The 12343-nt window shown below is 42.4% G+C and overlaps 1 protein-coding gene across 1 annotated transcript; it reads right to left on the bottom strand.

The window, feature by feature from the left end:
- Window positions 1-4195: 4195 nt before the first annotated feature.
- Window positions 4196-12121, bottom strand: LOC121542324 (cholecystokinin-like). Its single transcript, XM_041851723.2, has 3 exons — window positions 11908-12121; window positions 10677-10937; window positions 4196-4489 (listed from the first exon to the last, which is right to left on the bottom strand). The coding sequence occupies exons 2-3, from the start codon at window positions 10933-10935 to the stop codon at window positions 4350-4352; spliced, it is 399 nt and encodes a 132-aa protein (XP_041707657.1). The 5' UTR covers window positions 10936-10937; window positions 11908-12121; the 3' UTR covers window positions 4196-4349.
- Window positions 12122-12343: the final 222 nt, after the last annotated feature.

Genomic DNA, 12343 nt, shown 5'->3' with positions numbered 1-12343 from the left:
CCTGCTTGCCTTCATGTCTTTTATTTATCCATCTATTTATTGTTGGTTGGAGTTCACTAAAGACAAAGTAATGACACATAATGCTTGGAGCACTAATCATTAAAAGTCAGGATAATGAACCGTTTTTTAAGAAATGTACTTGACAACAGTAGCGTACATGCTGTTTCACCATACTGGTGCCCACACAGCCATATGAGGACAATATGGACCTAGCTACAGCACGTGTTCACATGTGAAAGATCTTGGTCTCCGTTTAATGCAATTAGATGACTATTTGAGCATTTCAGCATTGTTGGAACAAAGTGCATTGTGTTGAGGGTCTATTACGGCAGACGAGCAGCAGAAATAAACCCACTACTCATTCAGCTGGCAATGTTCCCCTAAGTGCTCTTTCAGTGCCCTTTTCTCCATGTTCAAGGAAGTCCTCTCTTTTGTTCGTAATGAGTGGGCACATATGGCATGATCACACCACGGGGAAAAACAATCCACTTGATATTCATAAATGAGAGAACGTAACAGGTAGCCTCGAGGTTAAAGCGTTGGGCCAGTAACCGAAATGTTGTTGGTTCGAATACCGGAGCCGACAAGGTGAGAGAAATTATCTGCCGCTGTGCCCTTCAACAAGGCACTTACCCCTAATTGCTCTAGGGGCGCTGTACAATGGCAACCCTGGCCAGGATCCCACTCCCTGCAGGTGTCTTAGGGGGAGTTGGGATATGCAACAAAAAAAACATCTCCATTACCCACTTGTGTGTAAAAGGACAAATACAAGCACCCCCCCAAATTAATTAATTATTTATGTAAATTTGCATTATTATAAGGTCGTTCAATTAAATATGCTGGAGCTGTCATTCTGTTCAACCTGTTCACATTTTCTTTGTTATATTTTTGGTGTCTTACAAACCGACTGATGATCAAATTGACCTTTGACTTACAGTACCAGTCAAAAGTTTGGACACACCTACTCATTATTTTTTACTATTTTCTACATTGTAGAATAATAGTGAAGACATCAAAACTATGAAATAACACATATGGAATCATGTAGTAACCAAAAAAGTGTTAAACACATCCAAATATATTTTATATTTGAGATTCTTCAAAGTAGCCACCCTTTTGTCTTGACAGCTTTGCACACTCTTGGCACTCTCTCAACCAGCTTCATGAGGTAGTCACCTGGAATGCATTTCAATTAACAGGTGTGCCTTCTTAAAAGTTAATTTGTGGAATTTCTTTCCTTCTTAATGCATTTGAGCCAATTAGTTGTGTTGTGACAAGGTGGGGGGGGTGGGGGGGTGTATACAGAAGATAGCCCTATTTGGTAAAAGACCAAGTCCATATTATGGCAAGAACAGCTCAAATAAGCAAAGAGAAACGACAGTCCATCATTACTTTAAGATGATGCATTCGCAAAAACCATCAAGCGCTATGATGAAACTGGCTCTCATGAGGACTGCCACAAGAATGGAAGACCCAGAGTTACCTCTGCTGCAGAGGATAAGTTCAATAGAGTTACCAGCCTCAGAAATTGCAGCCCAAATAAATGCTTCACAGAGTTCAAGTAACAGACAGATCTCAACATCAACTGTTCAGAGGGGACAGTGAATCAGGCCTTCATGGTTGATTTGCTGCAAAGAAACCACTACTAAAGGACACCAATAAGAAGAAGAGACCTGCTTGGGCCAAGAAACATGAGCAATGGACATTAGACCGGTGGAAATTTGTCCTTTGGTCTGGAGTCCAAATTGGAGATTTTTGGTTCCATCCGCAGTGTCTTTGTGAGACGTGGTGTGGGTGAACGGATAATCTCTGCATGTGTATTTCCCACTGTAAAGCATGGAGGAGGAGGTGTTATGGTGTGGGGGTGCTTTGCTCGTGACATTGTATGTGATTTATTTAGAATTCAAGGCACACTTAACCAGCATAGCTACCACAGCATTCTGCAGCGATACACCATCCCATCTGGTGTGAGCTTAGTGGAACTATCATTTGTTTTTCAACAGGACAATGACCCAACACACCTCCAGGCTATGTAAGGGCTATTTTACCAAGAAGGAGAGTGATGGAGTGCTGCATCATTTACATTTACATTTAAGTCATTTAGCAGACGCTCTTATCCAGAGCGACTTACAAATTGGTCAGATGACCTGGCCTCCACAATCCCCTGACCTCAATCCAATTGAGATGTTTTGGGATGAGTCGGACGGCAGAGTGAAGGAAAAGCAGCCAACAAGTGCTCAGCATATGTGGGAACTCCTTTAAGACTGTTGGAAAAGAATTCCAGGTGAAGCTGGTTGAGAGAATGCCAAGAGTGTGCAAAGCTGTCATCAAGGCAAAGTGTGGCTATTTGAAGAATCTCAAATATAAAATATATTTTGATTTGTTTAACACTTTTTTGGTTACTACATGATTCCATATGTGTTATTTCGTAGTTTTGATGTCTTCACTATTATTCTACAATGTAGAAAATAGTAAAAAATAAAGAAAAACCATTGAATGAGTAGGTGTGTCCAATCTTTTGACTGTTACTGTACATTTATCATAGTTTTCAAAAGACAATGTTGATGCCAAAACATTTTTGATTGACATACCTACTGAAATTATTCATCCTTTTTGGGCTCTACACAAGTTTTCAAAAATGTTTAATGGTCCTACATAATCTTTAGTAGCCTAAATCCCCCGTACCTGCCATCTCTCTCTAGATCTGTCAAATCACTGTCTCCCTGTGGGGTCTCACCCCATCACCAGCTCAACCTTCTAACATCTCATTGAGCCTAATGTGGACCCAGCAGTCAGCCACGGTCTGTTGTAAATGGGCAACAATACATGTCATTGCCCCAGCAGCAGCAGACATTTCATGTTTTTCTGTATTTTATTGCAATGCTTTATTGTGCAACAGATCCCTCCCTACTCCCACCTCATCCTCATCCTCTCCTCCTCTCCTCATCCCCTCCTTCTACCCTCATCCTCCTCCTCCCCTCCTCCCCTCATCCTCTCCTCCTATCCTCCTCTCCTCCTTCTCCCCTCATCCTCCACATCCCCTCATCCTCACCTCATCCCCTCCTTCTCCCCTCATCCTCCTCCTCTCCTTCTTCCCTCATCCCCTCATCCTCTCCTCATCCCCTCCTCCCCTCATCCTCCTCCTCTCCTTCTCCCCTCATCCCGTCATCCTCTCCTCATCCCCTCCTTCTCCCCTCATCCTCCTTCTCTCCTCCTCCCCTCATCCCCTCATCCTCTCCTCCCCTCATCCTCCGCCTCCCCTTCTCCTCCCCTCCTGCCTCCCATCCCACAACAAACACCTGTCTCAGATAATTAAATCAGCTCATTGAGGGACACCTGTGCTAGCATTAGTGCAGCTCTAGCCAAGCTTTATGCTCACAACAGTGCAATCCAAGCCATGCCATTGTCTCTCCAGTACACCCAAGTGGTACTCCATCCAATATTTGTTAAGCTGCGTGCGTTGTCTGATGTAAAAACCCAAGCTTTATTTGTCTCCTCTGTGTTCTGGTTTTTCTATTTAGTGACTGAGATGTGATATTGCCTCTGTTATTGCCGCTACAATCACCCCCTAAGGCCGTGTGTCTGAAAAAGTAGATTTTGGAGGACGGCTCGTTAAGAAAAATGCTCTTGCTCTTTAATGCTGTCAGAGTGATGTGCTCGGCTGCTGTAGGTACAGTGGGTCTATAAGAAGACAAGATGCTCAGGGAGGTATAACTTTCAGACCTACATTTCATTAAGTGCTGCTAATACACCCACTGTAGTCTCTCACTGTCTAACCTCTCTGTACCTTCTGCATTAAGAGGAAGATCTTGCTGTATGTTGCTGCATCTCTGTGGCTCAGTGATGACTAGAGCTGCAAACAATGTGTGGCAACTGTGATCCAGCATAATAGGAGAGCAAATATGAGTCAGATGAGATGTTATGTAACATTATTTGTAAGTGACAAATAGAGCAAGCCGTGAGCCCACTGAATGCACTAGACTGCATGGCACTTAGGACTAAAATGAACCCAAGGCCATAGTGTTTGGAAACACTATGGAAAAGGATGTGTGTGTATTATTCAGGCTTGGTTTATTCTACTACAAAATCTGTCTGATTAGATCTCTCTCTGTTTTTAAGGACATCGGTCTTTGTGTAGGGTACATGTAAGAAAAGCATGAAACTTTTGTTTGTTTTCTTCAAAAATCTGTATACGTACTGTGTATATATATATTGCTTCATATCAGTTTTACAAACACATTTACATCAAATACGTCATAATAAATATAGCTTTTGGGGACAATGATTTTTTGTTTTCCAATGATGACATTGTGATAATTGAGATGAATTTAGTAGTGGTGCGTCTGTTTCTATGAGGAGTATTCCTCGTACTCCTCTGCACTGCGGCGTCCGAAGTCCATCCAGCCCAGGTAGTCTCTGTCCTTTATCTTGTGGCTGGGACCCGGACCGCTGGCTCTGCTGCTCAGGGACGAGCTCCTCTGGAATGATCCTGGAACCAGAGAATTTGAGGGGTTACATTTCTCCAGCCCAATCCCTCAGCTGTTTACCAAAGAAGTGGCGGTTTTGCGTTGTTTGAATCCCAGATTGCCCCTTTAAATACAGAACATTATATTCTAATGTAATTTATATGTGTATAATATATATATTCTAATGTATATGGGTATAATATATTTTTTTATTCTATGTGTGTGTGTGTATATGTATATATGTATGTATGTATATATATATATATATATATATATATATATATTTATAATGTACAGTTGAAGTCAGAAGTTTACATACACCTTAGCCAAATACAGTGGGGAAAAAAAGTATTTAGTCAGCCACCAATTGTGCAAGTTCTCCCACTTAAAAAGATGAGAGAGGCCTGTAATTTTCATCATAGGTACACGTCAACTATGACAGACAAATTTAGATTTTTTTTCTCCAGAAAATCACATTGTAGGATTTTTAATGAATTTATTTGCAAATTATGGTGAAAAATAAGTATTTGGTCACCTACAAACAAGCAAGATTTCTGGCTCTCACAGACCTGTAACTTCTTCTTTAAGAGGCTCCTCTGTCCTCCACTCGTTACCTGTATTAATGGCACCTGTTTGAACTTGTTATCAGTATAAAAGACACCTGTCCACAACCTCAAACAGTCACACTCCAAACTCCACTATGGCCAAGACCAAAGAGCTGTCAAAGGACACCAGAAACAAAATTGTAGACCTGCACCAGGCTGGGAAGACTGAATCTGCAATAGGTAAGCAGCTTGGTTTGAAGAAATCAACTGTGGGAGCAATTATTAGGAAATGGAAGACATACAAGACCGCTGATAATCTCCCTCGATCTGGGGCTCCACGCAAGATCTCACCCCCGTGGGGTCAAAATGATCACAAGAACGGTGAGCAAAAATCCCAGAACCACACGGGGGGACCTAGTGAATGACCTGCAGAGAGCTGGGACCAAAGTAACAAAGCCTACCATCAGTAATACACTACGCCGCCAGGGACTCAAATCCTGCAGTGCAAGACGTGTCCCCTGCTTAAGCCAGTACATGTCCAGGCCCGTCTGAAGTTTGCTAGAGTGCATTTGGATGATCCAGAAGAGGATTGGGAGAATGTCATATGGTCAGATGAAACCAAAATAGAACTTTTTGGTAAAAAACTCAACTCGTCATGTTTGGAGGACAAAGAATGCTGAGTTGCATCCAAAGAACACCATACCTACTGTGAAGCATGGGGTGGAAACATCATGCTTTGGGGCTGTTTTTCTGCAAAGGGACCAGGACGACTGATCCGTGTAAAGGAAAGAATGAATGGGGCCATGTATCGTGAGATTTTGAGTGAAAACCTCCTTCCATCAGCAAGGGCATTGAAGATGAAACGTGGCTGGGTCTTTCAGCATGACAATGATCCCAAACACACCGCCCGGGCAACGAAGGAGTGGCTTCGTAAGAAGCATTTCAAGATCCTGGAGTGACCTAGCCAGTCTCCAGATCTCAACCCCATAGAAAATCTTTGGAGGGAGTTGAAAGTCCGTGTTACCCAGTGACAGCCCCAAAACATCACTGCTCTAGAGGAGATCTGCATGGAGGAATGGGCCAAAATACCAGCAACAGTGTGTGAAAACCTTGTGAAGACTTACAGAAAACGTTTGACCTGTGTCATTGCCAACAAAGGGTATATAACAAAGTATTGAGAAACTTTTGTTATTGACCAAATACTTATTTTCCACCATAATTTGCAAATAAATTCATAAAAAATCCTACAATGTGATTTTCTGGATTTAAAAAAAAAAAAATTGTCTGTCATAGTTGACGTGTACCTATGATGAAAATTACAGGCCTCTCTCATCATTTTAAGTGGGAGAACTTGCACAATTGGTGGCTGACTAAATACTTTTTTTCCCCACTGTACATTTAAAAAGTCAGTTTTTCACAATTCCTGACATTTAATCCTAGTAAAATATCCCTGTCTTAGGTCAGTTAGGATCACCACTTTATTTTAAGAATGTGAAATGTCAGAATAATAGTAGTGAGAATGATTTATTTCAGCTTTTATTTCTTTCATCACATTCCCAGTGGGTCAGAAGTTTACATACACTCAATTAGTAGTTGGTAGCATTGCCTTTAAATTGTTTAACTTGGGTCAAACGTTGCGGGTAGTCATCCACAAGCTTCCCACAATAAGTTGGCTGAATTTTGGCCCATTCCTCCTGACAGAGCTGGTGTAACTGAATCAGGTTTGTAGGCCTCCTTGCTCACACACACTTGTTCAGTTCTGCCCACACATTTTCTATAGGATTGAGGTCAGGGCTTTGTGATGGCCACTTCAATACCTTGATTTTGTTGTCCTTAAGCCATTTTGCAACAACTATGGAAGCATGCTTGGCGTCATTGTCCATTTGGAAGACCCATTTGCGACCATACGACCAGTCCCTCCTGCAGCAAAGCACCCCAACAGCATGATGCTGCCACCCCCGTGCTTCACGGTTGGGATGGTGTCCTTCGGCTTGCAAGGACCCCCTTTTTCCTCCAAACATAACAATGGTCATTATGGCCAAACAGTTCTATTTTTGTTTCATCAGACCAGAGGACATTTCTCCAAAAAGTACGATATTTGTCCCTATGTGCAGTTGCAAACCGTAGTCTGGCTTTATTATGGCGGTTTTGGAGCAGTGGCTTCTTCCTTGCTGAGCGGCCTTTCAGGTTATGTCGATATAGGACTCGTTTTACTGTGGATATTGATACTTTTGTACCTGTTTCCTCCAGCATCTTCACAAGGTCCTTTGCTGTTGTTCTGGGATTTATTTGCACTTTTCGCACCAAAGTACGTTCATCTCTAGGACACAGAACGCGTCTCCTTCCTGAGCGGTATGACGGCTGCGTGGTCCCATGGTGTTTATACTTGCGTACTATTGTTTGTACAGATGAACGTGGTATCTTCAGGCATTTGGAAATTGCTCCCAAGGATGAACCAGACTTGTGGAGGTCTCCAGTTGACTCAAATGATGTCAACTAGGCTATCAGAAGCTTCTAAAGCCATGACATCATTTTCTGGAATTTTCCAAGCTGTTTAAAGGCACAGTCAACTTAGTGTATGTAAACTTCTGACCCACTGGAATTGTGATACCGTGAATTATAAGTGAAATAATCTGTCTGTAAACAATTGTTGGAAAAATGACTTGTGTCATGCACAAAGTAGATGTCCTAACCGACTTGCCAAAACTATAGTTTGTTAACAAGAAATTTGTGGAGTGGTTGAAAAACGAGTTTTAATGAATCCAACCTAAGTGTATGTAAACCTCCGACTTCAACTGTATATATATTCTAATGTATATATATTCTTATGTACAGTGGGGGAAAAAAGTATTTAGTCAGCCACCAATTGTGCAAGTTCTCCCACTTAAAAAGATGAGAGAGGCCTGTAATTTTCATCATAGGTACACGTCAACTATGACAGACAAATTGAGAATTTTTTCTCCAGAAAATCACATTGTAGGATTTTTTATGAATTTATTTGCAAATTATGGTGGAAAATAAGTATTTGGTCACCTACAAACAAGCAAGATTTCTGGCTCTCACAGACCTGTAACTTCTTCTTTAAGAGGCTCCTCTGTCCTCCACTCGTTACCTGTATTAATGGCACCTGTTTGAACTTGTTATCAGTATAAAGACACCTGTCCACAACCTCAAACAGTCACACTCCAAACTCCACTATGGCCAAGACCAAAGAGCTGTCAAAGGACACCAGAAACAAAATTGTAGACCTGCACCAGGCTGGGAAGACTGAATCTGCAATAGGTAAGCAGCTTGGTTTGAAGAAATCAACTGTGGGAGCAATTATTAGGAAATGGAAGACCACTGATAATCTCCCTCGATCTGGGGCTCCACGCAAGATCTCACCCCGTGGGGTCAAAATGATCACAAGGGAACGGTGAGCAAAAATCCCAGAACCACACGGGGGGACCTAGTGAATGACCTGCAGAGAGCTGGGACCAAAGTAACAAAGCCTACCATCAGTAACACACTACGCCGCCAGGGACTCAAATCCTGCAGTGCCAGACATGTCCCCCTGCTTAAGCCAGTACATGTCCAGGCCCGTCTGAAGTTTGCTAGAGTGCATTTGGATGATCCAGAAGAGGATTGGGAGAATGTCATATGGTCAGATGAAACCAAAATAGAACTTTTTGGTAAAAACTTGTCGTGTTTGGAGGACAAAGAATGCTGAGTTGCATCCAAAGAACACCATACCTACTGTGAAGCATGGGGGTGGAAACATCATGCTTTGGGGCTGTTTTTCTGCAAAGGGACCAGGACGACTGATCCGTGTAAAGGAAAGAATGAATGTATCGTGAGATTTTGAGTGAAAACCTCCTTCCATCAGCAAGGGCATTGAAGATGAAACGTGGCTGGGTCTTTCAGCATGACAATGATCCCAAAAACACCGCCCGGGCAACGAAGGAGTGGCTTCGTAAGAAGCATTTCAAGGTGCTGGAGTGGCCTAGCCAGTCTCCAGATCTCAACCCCATAGAAAATCTTTGGAGGGAGTTGAAAGTCCGTGTTGCCCAGCGACAGCCCCAAAACATCACTGCTCTAGAGGAGATCTGCATGGAGGAATGGGCCAAAATACCAGCAACAGTGTGTGAAAACCTTGTGAAGACTTACAGAAAACTTTTGACCTGTGTCATTGCCAACAAAGGGTATATAACAAAGTATTGAGAAACTTTTGTTATTGACCAAATACTTATTTTCCACCATCATTTGCAAATAAATTCATTAAAAATCCTACAATGTGATTTTCTGGAGAAAAAAAATCTCATTTTGTCTGTCATAGTTGACGTGTACTTATGATGAAAATTACAGGCCTCTCTCATCTTTTTAAGTGGGAGAACTTGCACAATTGGTGGCTGACTAAATACTTTTTTTCCCCACTGTATACGGGTATAATGTATATCTCTATGTCTGGAACAGAGACAGACATCACATATCATCTGTACTATATCGGGCACTGGAGTCTTTCTGTTGGTTTAAAATGATTATCATTATGTATCATTAGATGAAAGAATATAATATAATTATTCCTGGAATGCATCCCGTCCTTATGACTGATCAGGATCATGATAACACAACGTCTTGATATGTTGGATCAGAACATAACATGGAAAGTGTATTGATGGTACATAATAATATAATATAATGTTACGTATGGCTGACTAAGACAGTGTTTCTTAACCATTTTTTGTTTCAGGGTTCAGGGAAGACCTATTGGATTTAAACAAATTAACACTTGTTAATTGACTAAATCAGCATCAGCTAGCTTATCTAATGGAACCATTCAGCAACATCCGCTCAGCATCATCCCAGGGACTGATGGCGGTCAGTCATTAGCAATCCACTGGAGATACTGACTGTTCCATGCTTTGGCATTTACTTCTCTGTGTGTAAATGTTTATTCTTATATGTGTGTAAATGTTCTGGCACTCTTCAGACGAGTTAATGATATCATCTACAAACCGCATTAACCCACACTCAACTTTTGTGGAGGTCCATTAAAAATGACAAAATATAGCAATTCATTTGATTCTTTATAAAACTCAAAAACTCCAGTTTGAGCAGGGCAGGACAACAGCAGCGTGACAAAACCATCAGTAGATTGTGACAACAGCCAGAGAGATGGATGATGACAGAGGAGGAAGCACAGAGAGAGAGGAAGGATGGGGGGAGGCTTTCTTTCTCTAAGGATGTCATGTTTTTTCATCTCTGTTACATGATGAAAACCACTGGAGGTCTCCTCTCAGTCTGGATAATTCCCTCTATCAACTACCTCCTCCCTGGCTGTCTGTCTCCTACTGTGGGACTTCTCTTCCCTCTCAGAGGAAAGGTGCTTTAACTATAGAGATGGGAAAGCTATCAGAGTGGAGATGATGCCAATCCAAAACCCATACAATGTCACTGTCCTGTGCACTACTTTTGTTCAGAGCCCTATGTGCCCTGTTCAAAATAGTGCACTACATAGAGAATAAGGTGCCTAAATAGATGACTTAATATAATTGGTGACTTAGTTCATGAGTGAGGGATACTGGGATTGTGATAACATACAACCCTAGAATATGAAATGTATTCACCTTTAACAATGTTCTATTTTACTTTAATTAAGAAACGTTTAACAGATCTTACGTCTTACCTTTCCTGGATACCAATCTTGCCAGTAGTTCACGCAGATTGGTGCGGCTGTCCTCTGCCTCGTCCTCTGCCGGTTTGGAGAAGGGGGTGAGCTGGCCACTGGGGGGCACTGAGCGGGTGTGGCGTGTGTGTTGGGGAGACATAACGCTGTCGAGCTGGGGGGGCTCAGGCTTGCCCTCATCCTGCGAGTGCGACAGGCGCCCCAAACTGCTGCCAGAGAGCGCAGACAGCAGTACACATACACATATAACTGCATTCATTGCTGAGGGAGGAGGCACAGAGAGAGAGATTCACATTTAATACAGATCTATGCAGAGGTGTTAATTAATGTTCTCTTTTAATGCTAATCTTTTCTGATGTTCCGTCCATCTCTCTCTATCTAATTTTCATGTGAAACGGTAACAATGCCAGCATATCAAGGAATACCTTATGATATTTTTCTCATGACACAGCTGAAACCTTTTTGTTGCATTACTCAGCACAGGGGTAGAAGGCAATTATCCAAAACAATACATTTTGTTAAAACTAAAACAAAGTGCCCTTTCCCACTCTATGGATTGACCATCCATCTAAGTTGTGGGGGAGTTGTACTGATGGATGAGTCTTTCCTGTCGAAATATAATCCTGGAGGAAAGGACCAACACAATTAGGCTTCTTCAGCTTCCAGTCAGGAGAATTTACTTTTCTACCTCAAGATACCTCAGAGGCAGAAAGAAACGGACTCTTCTCTGTTTAAAGAGCCATGGAAAAGTACTCTCCAGGGTGAAGGAGTCTGTGATTTCACACCACCACACCACCAACGGACTAGTGAATAATTCATGTAGATTCAACAAACAAGAACTCTCTGGGTTGTATAGAATTAAAACAAATCTAGAGGGACGTCAATCAGAAGTAAAGCATCTCCAGCAGCGATAATACACCAGATATTAGACAGGAGTCAGGACACCATCAATTCTCAAACTGTATGTACAGTGAATGAATGTCAATAAATTAATTCAAGACAGATTTCATATGAAAAACACAATTACATCCTCACATAATTGACTGGAACCCAATCTAATTATTCCACTCATTGACCTGAACTTAAACCCAGAACTTCAGTTGTAGAGAACCCATTGTTCCATGGAATTAGTACCGTGCTCCAAGTGTCCATTAAGCTTATTTACTGATAACCACAGTGAACACACAGCAGACAAATTAGAAAAATAAATAGCCACGCGAAGTTCACTTACCTTCAGTCGGTCCACACAGGCTGAGCTCAACAGTCGGAGAACAGTAGAGGAGAAGAGGAGGACTGTAGGATACAGTAGAGGGCGTACAGGCTGAACACACAGAGGGAAACTTCTCCTGAAGGTGCAGGAGTGACCCTTATATACCCGGAGTGGGAGGGCCGGCCCCTTGGTCCCCGGAGCGGAGCTTTCGCATCCTGTCGTGTGATTGTGCATCGATGACGCAGTAAAGGGATAGACGCACTCACCGCCTCCCTCAGAGAGGGACAGGGCACCACCCTGGACCCACTACGCTCCCCACGCTCCTCTCTCCTCTACTCTGATGCTGACGCAATAGGGAACAAGAGGGGGAGGGTGTCAAAGGTCATACCAACCAACCCCCACACCCCACTCCCCCCAAAACAAGGAACCCATGGTCGCATTCATTAGAAGAAGAAAA

The sequence above is a fragment of the Coregonus clupeaformis genome, chromosome 28, assembly GCF_020615455.1.
Source record: "Coregonus clupeaformis isolate EN_2021a chromosome 28, ASM2061545v1, whole genome shotgun sequence".
NCBI classification, from domain to species: Eukaryota; Metazoa; Chordata; class Actinopteri; order Salmoniformes; family Salmonidae; genus Coregonus; species Coregonus clupeaformis.
This window is presented reverse-complemented; position numbering and strand designations above follow the sequence as displayed.

Coding starts and splice junctions, on each gene's coding strand:
- LOC121542324 (XM_041851723.2), bottom strand. CDS start 10,935: ATGAATGCAGTTATATGTGTATGTGTACTGCTGTCTGCGCTCTCTGGC. Junction 4,490..10,676: donor AAGATTGGTATCCAGGAAAG/GTAAGACGTAAG, acceptor CTCTGGTTCCAG/GATCATTCCAGAGGAGCTCG.